General features: G+C 55.4%; 1 protein-coding gene across 1 annotated transcript in view; it reads right to left on the reverse strand.

Annotated features, from left to right (window-relative positions):
- LOC144109673 (EGF-like and EMI domain-containing protein 1) overlaps positions 1-12,162 on the reverse strand; it is a 29,428-nt gene extending 17,266 nt beyond the window's left edge. The window contains exons 1-2 of the mRNA XM_077642476.1: positions 12,123-12,162; positions 11,569-11,700 (exon numbers count right to left, since the gene is read on the reverse strand). Coding sequence (XP_077498602.1) covers positions 11,569-11,700; positions 12,123-12,162 — 172 coding nt within the window. The remainder of the gene's footprint in view (positions 1-11,568; positions 11,701-12,122) is intronic.
- Positions 12,163-12,457: the final 295 nt, after the last annotated feature.

Below are 12,457 nucleotides of genomic sequence, written 5' to 3' on the forward strand. Positions count from 1 at the left end.
TCGCGAGGGCTCGTGGCAGGAGCCTCTCCTGGCGTTATCTGCGCGGCAACCTCGCGCGCTTCTTCTTCTAGCAATGCATGAAGTAAATCCGGTGGCATTCCGGCCGTCACCTCGGGCGCCTGCCGAACAAATGCAGGAGAGGGCGTTTCTTGCGAACTATCTGCGCGCTCCGCTTCACTTCTGTCCCCATCAAAATCCGCGCTTTCCCTTTCCTCATTTCGTGAATACTGAACCGGTGCCGACTTGAGGCGATTTGCGTGTATCCTTATCAAACGCCGGTTCACGTCTCGGACTCTGAAGTTTACCGGAGAAAGCTTCTCGACAACCTCGCACGGTCCTCTCCACTTCGTCTGGAACTTACGAGCTAGCCCAATCTGCCTTTGGCAGTTTTCAATGTACACGCTGTCCCCCACATTAAACGGCGCGTCTCTAGCACTGCGATCGTGCACCTCCTTCCTGCGCTTCGCCGCTTTCTTTAAGGACTCCTTTGCGATGTCCCTCGCCACTTGCAAGCGCGATTCTAGCTCAACCTTATAGTCGTCCAGTGAAGCGTATGGGACACGACGGGGGCCCTCTGGCACTTAACTAGGCTGGTCCGGGTCTCGGCCGTAGAGAAGAAAGAATGGCGATTCGCCCGTGCTCTCGTGTGCTGCGGAATTGTAGGCAAACATTGCATACGGGAGCCACAAGTCCCAGTCCCGCTGGTCGCGCGAAACAAAATGCGACAGGAACCCGGCCACGGTTTGGTTCAGTCGCTCCACCGCGCCGTTGCAAGCCGGATGGTACGGTGTTGTCTGCTTCTTAGCGATCTTAAGCAGCTCGCAAACTCTCCTCATTAGCTGCGACACGAAGTTCGTTCCCCGATCTGTCAAGAGTTGCCTCGGGGGTCCATGTCGGAGCACGATCTGTTCGACAAATGCTCTTGCAACCGTGTCTGCCTTCTGATCTGGGAGTGCTACCGCATCCGCGTATTTTGAAAGGTGATCGACAAATACTAAAATGTACTTGTTTCCGGAAGTGGTCGTGGGCAATGGGCCCATTATGTCCATACCTGTCCGCTCGAAGGGAGCCGAAACCTCAGAGAACGGCTGAATTGGAGCTGGTCTTCGTCCCTTGGGTGTTTTTCTTTCGAGACAGGAATGACACTTCGCACAGTAGTCTCTAACATCCTGTCGCATGCCACTCCAAAAGTACCAACGCTCCACACGCCTGCGTGTCTTCGCTACGCCAAAATGACCGGCGCATGGCGCATCGTGAAACGCGCGAAGAACCCTTTCTGTCCACGACCGAGGTATGACGACTCTCTCCCAAGCGGTTTTCTCTAATCTCCCTTTCCTGGTTGGCCTCGTGCGCCGACACAGGGTGCCGTCTTTGTCAATGAAATAACCTAGCTGTTCGGGGTGAGACGGTGCGCCCTCTAAGCTTTCGATTATTCGCTTCAGGTCAGGATCTTTGCACTGCTCTGTGCGTAATTCGGCGGGGTACACTACGGGGACAAACTCATCTATAGCTGCCACGGCAGCTGTGCGGCTGAGTGCATCAGCATTCAGATGTGTCTTTCCTGACTTGTGCTCAACTTCAAAGCAGTATTCCTGCAGGTGTAGATTCCATCTAGCGAGTCGCGAGCTAGGGTCCCTGACACTCATCACCCATTTCAGAGGATGGCAGTCTGTGACTAGCTTGAATTTGCGGCCGTAAAGGTAGCATCTGAAGTGCTTTACTGCCCAGACAACGGCGAGGCACTCCCTTTCCGTAGCTCCGTACTTTTGCTCTGTGGGGCTCAGCTGTCGGCTAGCAAAAGCAACGGGATGTTCTTTGCCCTCGATAACCTGAGAGAGCACGGCACCAACTGCGAACTTTGACGCATCTGTGGCCATAACGAAGGGCAAATTAAAATCCGGGTGGCGCAACAGCGGTGCACTCATTAGCTTCCTTTTCAGGGCCCCAAAAGCATTCTCCGCGTTTTCGTCCCAGCGAAAGGCGACATTTTTGGCTGTTAAGGCGGTGAGCAGCTTAGCGAGCTTGGCGAACTCCTATGTGCCTTCGGTAGTATCCGATCAGGCCGAGAAAATGCCGGACCTGGCGGACGCTAGTCGGGGATGGAAAATCCGAGACACGCCTTAGTTTCTCAGGGTCCGGTCGCACGCCGTCAGCTGAAACAACGTGCCCGAGGTATTTCACCTCGTTTTTGAGGAATTGGCACTTAGAGGGCTGCAGCTTGAGACCCGCTGCTCTTAGTCGCACCAAAACCTGCTCAATATCGCGCAAATGGTTCTCAAAACTGTCACTGTATATGATAATGTCATCCATATACACGAAGCACAGCCTCCCCAGAAGACCTGCCAGGATAACATCAGCGGTTCTCTGCCAGACAGCAGGGCTGTTGGCCAGACCCATCGGCATTCTTTTCCATTCATAGTGCCCTGAGGGCGTGTTGAATGCCGTTTTCTCGGCATCTGCCGGATCCATTGCTATCTGCCAGAATCCCGCTGCATGTCCACTACCGTGAAGTACCTGGCAGAGCCCAGCTGAGAAAGCGTCTCCTGTATATTGGGGATGGGGTATGGATCGATGCGAGTTACAGTATTTAGTTTGCGGTAGTCCACTACCAAGCGATACGAGCCATCTGGCTTTTCCACCAATAGTGCTGGTGCTCCCCAGGGTGACTTTGAGTGTTCGACAATGCCGCGATCAATCAGGTCCTGCACCTGCCGCTCCATCTCCTCACGTTGGGAGTAAGGAATCCTGTACGCACGCTGGTAAACGGGCGATGAAGTGCCGGTTTCTATCCTGTGCTTTATAACGCCACAGCAGCCCAAATCCGGGTTGGACGCGGCGAATACCTCCGAGTAGTCGTTCAGCAAACCAGCCAGAGCCTCCCTCTCCCTGGATTTCACGTGAGAAAGATCGAACGACACCTTTGGAGCAGCCGAAGGACTAGCATGCTCTACAGTTGCGAGTACCGTATCGGTGGGCTCACGTTTCTCTATCGCAGAGGTGAAGAAAGCCAATGTTTTGTTCTTGGGAAGGCTCAGTGGCTGCTGGCTACAGTTAACCACCCGTAGGGGCACTCTGTGGGCGTCATTAACTGTCACGAGGCACGCGGCTGCCTTCAGGCCATTGCTGAGAGAGTCGACCGGCTCAAGCACTCCCACGGCGCCGCTCTCTACATCTGAAGGCACAAACGCGTACAAAATGTGCTCCGACCAAGGAAGGACGACCGCCTCATCGACCAGCCTGACGGCAACCCGCGAATATACCTTCTCCAATGATCCCACTGCTTGACGGATGTCAATATCGGTAATGCGAATCTCAGCCCCTCTCCTGTTCAAAAACGGAACTTTTGATCCGCCCGCATTAACCTCTTCCTCAGAGAATGAGACTACTACCTTATCTTTTCTCAAAAAATCCTGCCCTAATATACCTGACACTCCGTTTGGCAGAGACACCGTGTCCGGGCATACGTAGCAGGGGTGCTCCAATGCAATTCCGCCGAGAGAGAAGTGTAACCGGTAGAGTCCACTTATGCCAAGAGGATCCCCCGTTATGCCTACAAATTTGGTTGCCATACCACCAGACGCTTCCAACACCTCGCGGTCCCCCTTCCTTCGAAGCGTGTTAAAACTGCTCTCCTTAAGCAATGTCACCTTTGACCCCGTATCTATCAACAATTCCATGCAACAACCATTTAACTTGCAACGCACAACAGGGCATGCCTCGTCGGCCACACAAACTACCACCACCTCATCATCCACTGCTCCCTCCCCACGCTCCTCAGGCTGGGGAGGACTAACTAGTTTTTGGTCTCGGTATCTGGAGCCCCGCTGTAGGCTTGCTTAGGGCGTGTCTCGCCTGCTTCTCTTTGTGGCTCCCCACGGCGCACGTTTTGGCAGAACCTGGCGATGTGTCCGCGACCCTGGCAAGCGAAGCATACGATTTCTTCAAAATCTCGCATACCGCGCCTGTAGCTTTGTGGCGGTCTCCGGTTTCCAGCGAATGAGCGCTGTTGAGCGCGCGCTTCAACCTGGCGTTCTACCTGCTGAGATAGCAGCTGTTCTAAGCGATCTAACCGCTCTGTCAAGAGAGCAACCTCTGGGTTGAGCACCGCTCTCTCTATGACGCGTACTCTCGCTGCGGCTGTCGTTAACGCCTCATTTCGTTCCTCATCCAATGCGGCCGCCACGGCTTGGTCCAAATTGCTCGGCTTGCGCGAGAGCACGAAGCGGCGCACGGGGTCTTGCAGACCAGCCACGAACAAAGCGGTCATTTCCTCTTTAAGTAGATCCTCCGCGTATTTCTTCCTTAGCTGGTCCCCTTCCTCCTCCCTGCTTAACGTATCGCGTGCTAGGCGCTGAAGCCGCGACGCAAACGTTCGCACGTCCTCCCCTACCATCTGTCCGGCGTCACGGAACCTCTGTACCCGCACGTGACGTGGTTCAGTGTCGAAATGCTCAAACGCGAGGTTCTTAAGTTCCGCAAATGATTTTGTGGATTTTACTTTTTCGTCTCGCCATGCAAAATCATGAGCAGCTCCTGCCATCTTACACCTCGCCATTCCCAGCATTTGAGCATCGGACCATCCCCCCATTTTCCCAATCCCTTCTAGCATGGAAAAGAAATCGCAGATTGGAACCCCTGTCTTATCTCCTGTAAACGTCGGAATGACGCTTCCTAATGCCAGCATGCTTGCTCCGAGCGACGGCTGTGGAGTGGGAGCTCCCTCAAATACAGACATTTTTTTTTCAAGCCCTCTGGTGCCTCAAGCCTCTCAAATGGGGGTAAAAGTCCCACAATCAGTCCCGTGATTCCCTTTTTGATTACAATTTTGAAGCCATGAATGTCGCAGCATTCAGAGGACATTTGCTTTTGAGACCCCACTTCTGACACCAGTGTGATGACCCCCATAATGCGCAGGTCCACACGGGACGGAGAGGCAAAGAGACACCGTATGGCTCAGTTTAAACAAAGATATATTCAATAATTATACATGATTAAGATTCAGAGGCTGGGGCGTCCGAGCTTACGTGCCGACGACTTCATGGGGGCGATGGAGTGGCTCCGGAGTTGGGCTCGAGCGGTTGCTGGCAGAAGCTGCACGCCGTCGGGCTTCGGCGCTGAAGGCCCTCTTGGCGAACGATGTCGTCCGGAGCGTCCCCCTTCCGTACTGCCTCTCGATTTTTATATCCTCTTCTCCACACCCCCTAGGGTGAGGACGCCCACGCCGGAGGGGAAGGAGGGGGGGCTAGGGCTTTCACTTGGGCGCACAAACATACCACCGCACTTATTGTCTCGCCCCCCTCACGTGTTGAGTCCGAGGGAAAGAATGTTGTCTTCGAGGTAGCGCATAGCGTCGGCTGTGGTAAGGCGCGCTCTGGCCCGCTGACAGTTCCCGCGGGTCACCGGCCTCCATTCTCCATCCATCAACTGACACTCGCTCCTCAAGGTAAGGCGCGCTCTGGCCCGCTGACAGTTCCCTTGTCCTGGAATGTGCTCGCGAGGGCCGCCCCTGGAACCGCCACGCCAATTGGGGAGGATAAGCCCGTTTCCCCGCGGCGACGGCGGCGGGTCCCTTCGTTCTGGTCGTCACTCAAAGAGCATGGCTGGGTAATTGATGATGCCGCTGTCACGGTGGCGGGTCCCTTCGTTCTGGTCGTCACTCAAAGAGCATGGCTGGGTAATTGATGATGCCGCTGTCATCTGGGTCTCCGTCTACGCCGCGCCGTCGAACGCGGAACCTCGTAGCACACACAAGGAATGTACCTCGTAGCACACACAAGAAATGTACCTCGTAGCACACACAAGGAATGTACCTCGTAGCACACACGAGGAATGTCACAACATGGAAGAAACTCTGTCGGTTTGCTACCTGGCCTGGAATGAAGGTTGAAGTACATAAATACGTACAAACCTGCCATGTCTGTCAAGAGAGAAAGCCGAGAGGGGGAAGGCCGCCCGGCTTGCTTCAGCCGATCGTGAGCACAAAGCCATGGGAAATCGTGGCGTGCGACCTGATCGGACCGCTGCCGCGCAGCAAAAGAGGGCACAGATTTGTGCTGGTGGTCACTTGCCACTTCAGCGGGATCGCTGAACTCTATCCGCTGCGAAAAGCCACTACGAAGGAGATCCTGGCGAGAATCTCAGGATTATTCTGCCGTTTTGGGTTCCCCGACCGGTTGATCACCGACAATGCATCGTACTTCACGTCAAAGGTTTTTCGTGACACGTGCGCAGCAATGGGAGTACGGCAGCAGAAAACGACGTGCTATCATCCACAGTCCAATGTGACAGAGCGTCGCAATCGCGATGTGAAACCTTTGCTCGGGGCATACGCCCGGACGCACAGCGACTGGGACGACCACCTTGACGCCATCACCTTCGCACTGCGAACGAGCGAAAACCGCTCTACGGGCTTCACGCCGGCTTTCCTGATGTTCGGGAGGGAGTTACAGACGCCAACGGACACTGTCCTTGCCAAAAGGAGGGATGCTGCTCCGGCCCAGACGGCAGCTGCCGACTACGCGCGGCGTGTGCGAAAACGCATAGAAAACGCAGTGAAGGAGGCCAGCCGCAATCGCGCGAGAGCCAGGGCGAGCCAGAAGGCGGCCTATAATCGAACACATCGGGACTTGGAATTCCAAGTGGGAGATTTGGCTCTCAAACGCAACCACGCGCTCAGCGATGCGAGCACAGTATTTGCGGCAGGCCTCGCGCCCAAATGGGTCGGCCCATTCATCGTTGCTGAGAAGCTGTCGCCACTTAACTACAAGCTGAGGGGTCCGAACTCGGCTCGACTCAGCGGGCCCATCCATGTAGGGGAGCTAGAAAGGTACTTCCAAAGGGAAGCCGCCGTGGAGAGAGAGGTTCCGGCCACGCGAAATCACGGGGAAAGGTCGCTGACACCAACGCACCCCTACAATACCCGCAGCAAGCGAAAGCACTGCTAAGGGGACAACGGGGCGAAGGGTGCCCGAGCCGTGCCGAAGGCTAATTAGCGGACGAAGGACGGAGGGACCCCGGAAGATTGCACCCACCGGCGAAAAGGGGTGGCCGAAGCCGCAAAGAGGTCAATGGACTTCAAAATTCCCAGAAGGGGACCACGCGATGACCCCCGCCAACCCCTGCTCCTCAGTCGAACCGTGATTTTTCCAAATGGCAAGCTGCGACATATTAGACCCGAAGGAAAGAGCCAATGGGGAGCTCAAATGTGTTTCCCAGAGGACACTGCGGGAGGACGGTCGTCAGCCCCCAGTGACCGCGGCGCTCACTTCGAACGCACCACCATGGAGGCATCCTGTCAAGTGTCGGTGGGGCGAGCTTCCGGGCACGAGCGTACAGCTGACCACCAGCGGCAACGGGCTCGCCGGCCATCGGCACGAAGAACTCGGAACCAGCCGGTGCCGCGGCCCCACGCAGGACCCCTGCCGCGACCGCGGCAGCACGGAGGCCTCGTCGAACGTGGTGCGACGAGACATCAATCGGCGCAGCGGCCACAAGCAGGGCCACGGCTGCGACCGCGGCAGCACGGAGGCCGCGGTGCAGCGGAGTACCACGCCGGCGGCCTGCAAGCGCCTGACCCCCATCACAAGCTTTCGGGGGCCGCGCCCGCACCCCGCCACCCAGATCGGGCAGCCGGGCGCCGAGGACCCGCTTCGGCCGGGACAGCCGGACCCCGGTGTCGGTCCGTCGCCACCTGGGCGAATCAGGCCGGCGATGCGCCACCGCGCTCATACGTGAGCGTGGCGCCGTGGGACCGACAGCTGCAGGTGGAGGCGGGTCTGGCGCGGGAGCGGGTCCCCTCCATTTTCCGGGGCAACACCATCACAGACCACCTGGCAGCGCACCCGGAAGCCGTGATGCCACCGGAGCCGACGGCCGCCTACTTCCCGGAGTGCGGCGGCTTGATCGTCAGCCGGCGCACGCACGTCGCCTCCAGCTACCACCGGCAGCGGCTGGAGGGGAGCAGCCTGGACGCTGAGGTAGTGCGGGCCCGGATGGCGCGGGACCCTGTGCTCGCGGCCAGGTTGCTTCGGATGGTGGTGGGGGTGGTGAAAACATTTATTACGGATGAATAGGAGGTATGTTTGGATCAGCCCGTAAGGGACCGATCCGTACAAGCACTAGGTGGAGGTCCCTAGTATGGGACCCCAGTGGCGGTTGCCGCTGCCCGGGCGCGCCCGACTAAGGCTTGTTGGGCCTGTAAGTCGTGGCAGCCGAGCAGTGTCGCCTCCCAGTCCTCTCGGGTTGGGTTGGGGATGGGGGGAATAGCGGGGTTGGAGGGGCAGGCCCAAACCATGTGATAGGTGTCAGAGGACACTGCACTACAGTGTGGGCAGCTGCCACTAAAGGAGGGGTCAGAATGTTTTAGCGCTGCCGGGCACAGCAATGTATTGGTGAGAAGGCGGAGAAGGAGCCGCTCATCCGCCTTCTTCAGGCCTTTACATGGACTAGGGTAAAGGCGATGACAATTTTGATAATATGCTGTAATATCTTTGAATGTATAGACCGGATTAAAATCGGGTTCCTGATCGGATGGGGAGGAGAAAACAGCCCGGTGAGAGAGCGCGCGGGCGGCTGCGTCTGCTGCCTCGTTTCCTGCCAACCACTGATGAGCAGGGGCCCATATGAGGTAACGGTGTGCGGGGTCCGTATCACGTATGCAATTTTGGTATATTCGATAGGCTAGGAAGGGAGTGCAGCCTTGTTCGACGTTCCGACAGGCCCCTCGCGAGTCGGTGATTATGTATTTTGAATTGGAATGTGAGGCCGCGAGAGCAATCGCGACCTCTTCTGCTTGTGTTACACTGCGGGCTCTGAAAGTTAGGCCGTTAACTGTGTTGCTGTTGTGAACTACCGCGGCCGTGTACCATCCCCCGTGGTGAGGGCCGGAGGCGTCCACGTAGTAGACACCTGTTTTGTTGCCATAATATCGGGCTAGCGCATCCGCTCGTGCCAGGCGCCGACCATTATGGTCTTCGTGTGACATGTTTGCTGGAAGAGGCCGCACGTGGAGGGCACGTCTCCACAGTTCCGGGATGCGAAACCTGTCTTCCATTGGAGGGGTGTGTTGGATATGGAGTCGAGCAAGAAGGCGGCGACCCGACTCCGTTAGAGACAGGCGCGTGTACTGGTTTGTAAGGTGCGCCTCCCGGAGCTCCCGGAAAGTGTTCACCACCCCAAGAGCCATAAGCCGGCTGTTTGAAGTAGTGATGGGGAGGTCAAGGGCACGTTTAACAATTTTGCGAAGGATGACCTCAAGGGCGTCCTCCTCTTGTTTCCGTAGGTGGAGATAAGGAGTCGAATAGAGAATTCGACTAGTTACGAAGGCGTTTGCCAGCCGCAAGGCATCCTTACTTCGTAACCCTCCGCGTTTGTTGGAAACCCGGCGGGCCATGCGGCCCACCTGGTCCCCCACCTTACGGAGTTTGGCCAATGTAGTGTCTGGCCGCCTGTGTTTGTGGATGTAGAGTCCGAGTACCCGTATCTCATCACTTTCGCGTATGGGACCGCTCTCAAGAGAGAGAGATATTTTAGTTGTGCACTTCTGTGAGGGGCGGAGGTGCACAAATTTCGATTTTTGAGGGAAACATTGAAGACCGCAGCGGCGGGCGTAGCGGTCTACTATCGTCGCCGCTGTTTGCAGGCTGGTTTCAATGTCTCCTGTGCTGCCCTGTGTGGCCCACAGAGTGATGTCATCGGCGTACAGGGCGTGCTGCACGCCGGCAACACCACTCAGCTGGGCCGGCAGGTGCATCATGGCCAGATTAAAGAGCAGCGGGGAATGTACCGCGCCTTGAGGGGTTCCCCGCGTGCCGAGTAGGTAAGGACCATGGTCTCTATCTTGAATTCGAATGTAGGATTGACGATCCATTAAAAATTGGCTTATGTATTGGAATGTGTTGAGGCCACAGTTGGTATGACTTAGGATGGAGGTCGCCCCGGAGTCCCGAGCCCTGGTCGCACCACCCGGGCCAGGGACCGCGCCTCCTGCTGCGACGCCAACCCCAGCAGACGAGGACATCGGAGACCTTGTTATGGATTTCGATCTGCTGGGGGACTTGGAACTTGTAAGCGGCCAATAAAGGTAAAGGCTTTAATGAGATCATTGCAGTCTACCGTCCGCTGAACTCAGGGGACGTTCGGTCTTTAGGGAGGAGGAGTGTGGGAGTTTCGGGGTGCCGTACCCTTCTCGGGCCGGCGGGGCGCGCCGTGGAGACGCAGGAAAGCGGAAGCTTTCCTCCTTCCCCACGTGCGAGTAGCCAGATGGTCTGCTCGAGAGCGCTGCGCCCCCTCCTTCCTCAAAACCGGTCGCAAGCGCGCACCGCCAGGCGCCGCCGGAGCGGTCGCTGATTGGCCGAATATGACAACGGGCAAGTGCGCCGAGATCGGCGGGTACCGGTCGTGGCCGGGAGAGACTTCAGCGAGCCGCGACAGCGAGAGGACGGCAGGTAATTACCTCGCTTCTTCCCTCTTTGTTGTCGCCATCTTGCCCCGTCAGCCGCACGACCAAGATAGACGGCAAGGGTCGCAGATCAAGATTCAAGCAGCCAGCGACTTGGGAGAACCCAATAAACGTTTGGCCCCGGGCAAAGCGTCCTGTTCCGTGCTGCGTTTATTTCGCATTTCTGCTGCGCCGCCGTGAGAACGGCCGCGCGTGGTGTGCGATACCGGGATCTCGGACATCACGGCCTAGACCTCAAAGGAGGCTCGACGGCTTAGTAAGAACCCCCACAAGGGATAAGTGTAGTAAACATTTTGACGCAAGCAATAGCGGTACTCTATTCCTCGAGGATGTAAACAGGTGGTTTACACCCAGCGTACATCCTACCGATTTTAGATTGTAGCCTCACTCATCGCGAGCGCCTTCGACCACTACATCGCGTCGCCGCATTTGTCTTCCTGCGGCCGCTTTTCCAATTATCAAGAAACTACAGCAATACAGTTTTTCACTAGAGCCTCTCAGAGGACGCTTACATATCAACTGTTCCACATTGGGGCACATAGGTTTGAACAACGATATCTCTGAAGCAGTAGGAGAAAAAAAATCTTACAACATGGTTACGACTATGTAACGCGAGATTCAGCGATAGCTGTTCAGGCATTAAGTTTCGGGATATTTGCCTGGCGCACTGTTATAGGAGTGAAGTGATGCACCCCTGCACTCGCGGGCGGTTGTTCCAAACCGAGCCACCCGTAGGATTATGCAACCCAGGTTTACCGCGATATAATGTTAGTGTGTTAATGACCGGTGGGTCCGTTAATGACGTCCATCCACTGGGTGGATGCATTAACACACCCACCAGTTGCGCCAACGGTGACAAAGGCGAGGATGCCGGACGACTACGAGGAATAAGCCAGGGACGGGCGTATAAGAGCTATCGCTGTAAAATATAAACTTATTACTGATCAAAAACTATTTGACATTGTTTTAATAAATACCTGCTGGGTGTGTATTCCACGAGTTATATTTTTGAAATATTATTGAACAGAGGAACAGTAACTAGCAAAAAATACGAGAACAGTGCATTAAATAGTCGCTATCTGTGCTTTTTGCATAAGCCTTGTACTCACGTATCTCGCAAAGCTCTCCCCTGAATCCTGGCGGACAGATGCACTGTCCAGTGATGTCGTGACATACACCTCCGTTTTGGCAGAAAGGGCACTGGTAGTAGCACGTAGAACCGTAGTTTGCACGTGGACATGCTGCACGTGAAAAAGGAAATATAATAAAGGTTTCAAATACTCATTAGTTTCAACACAGGTAACCTATACTCCATCAACAGAAATTTCGTCCCTAAAATTATTCGTCCTGGTCCGGTTAGCTGTGAAACATGTATTGATTTTTTCGTAGCCGTATGGATTTACTTGGGCGGGCTCCGATGTGCAATTACTCGTCTCTTAAGAGTCTGCTCAGAAGTGAGGGATTTGACCAAAAGATTTTATTAAGTGGAATTTTTTTTCTTCTGGGCGGCGGCTATCTTCTACGGCTTTCCCACACTGTTCTAGAAACGTATCGGTGTTAATACTCTTGCGAACAGATAATTGCACATACATCTGCAACCCTCCACACTGAAGCCCATTCATTAGTGGCAGTGCTACTTAAAATAGCCGGCACTGCTATGCACTTTGAGACCCAGCGACAGGACCATCAGCCTGAAGGACCATGGAGTTAGGGACTTATATACTGTTCCCGCCCTCCCCGCCCAGAATAGCCTTCGATAAATCGTTAATGTGGCTAATCCGAACCCCGATCTCTTTCTTTAGTTTACTCACTTTCAAACTCCACTTTGCTTTCAATGTTTACTTTTCGCCTGTTGTGGCACCGAACTTATTAATTGGCTAGAAATAAATGCACATTCCTGTATCTTCAAGAACCCACTATCCTCTCCAGTGACTGGTTTGTTGCGTTTCGCACAGCTTCAGCTCCGAACATCTGTAGTTCGTGGCGGTCGCTAAGCTG

The sequence above is a fragment of the Amblyomma americanum genome, chromosome 11, assembly GCF_052857255.1.
Source record: "Amblyomma americanum isolate KBUSLIRL-KWMA chromosome 11, ASM5285725v1, whole genome shotgun sequence".
NCBI classification, from domain to species: domain Eukaryota; kingdom Metazoa; phylum Arthropoda; class Arachnida; order Ixodida; family Ixodidae; genus Amblyomma; species Amblyomma americanum.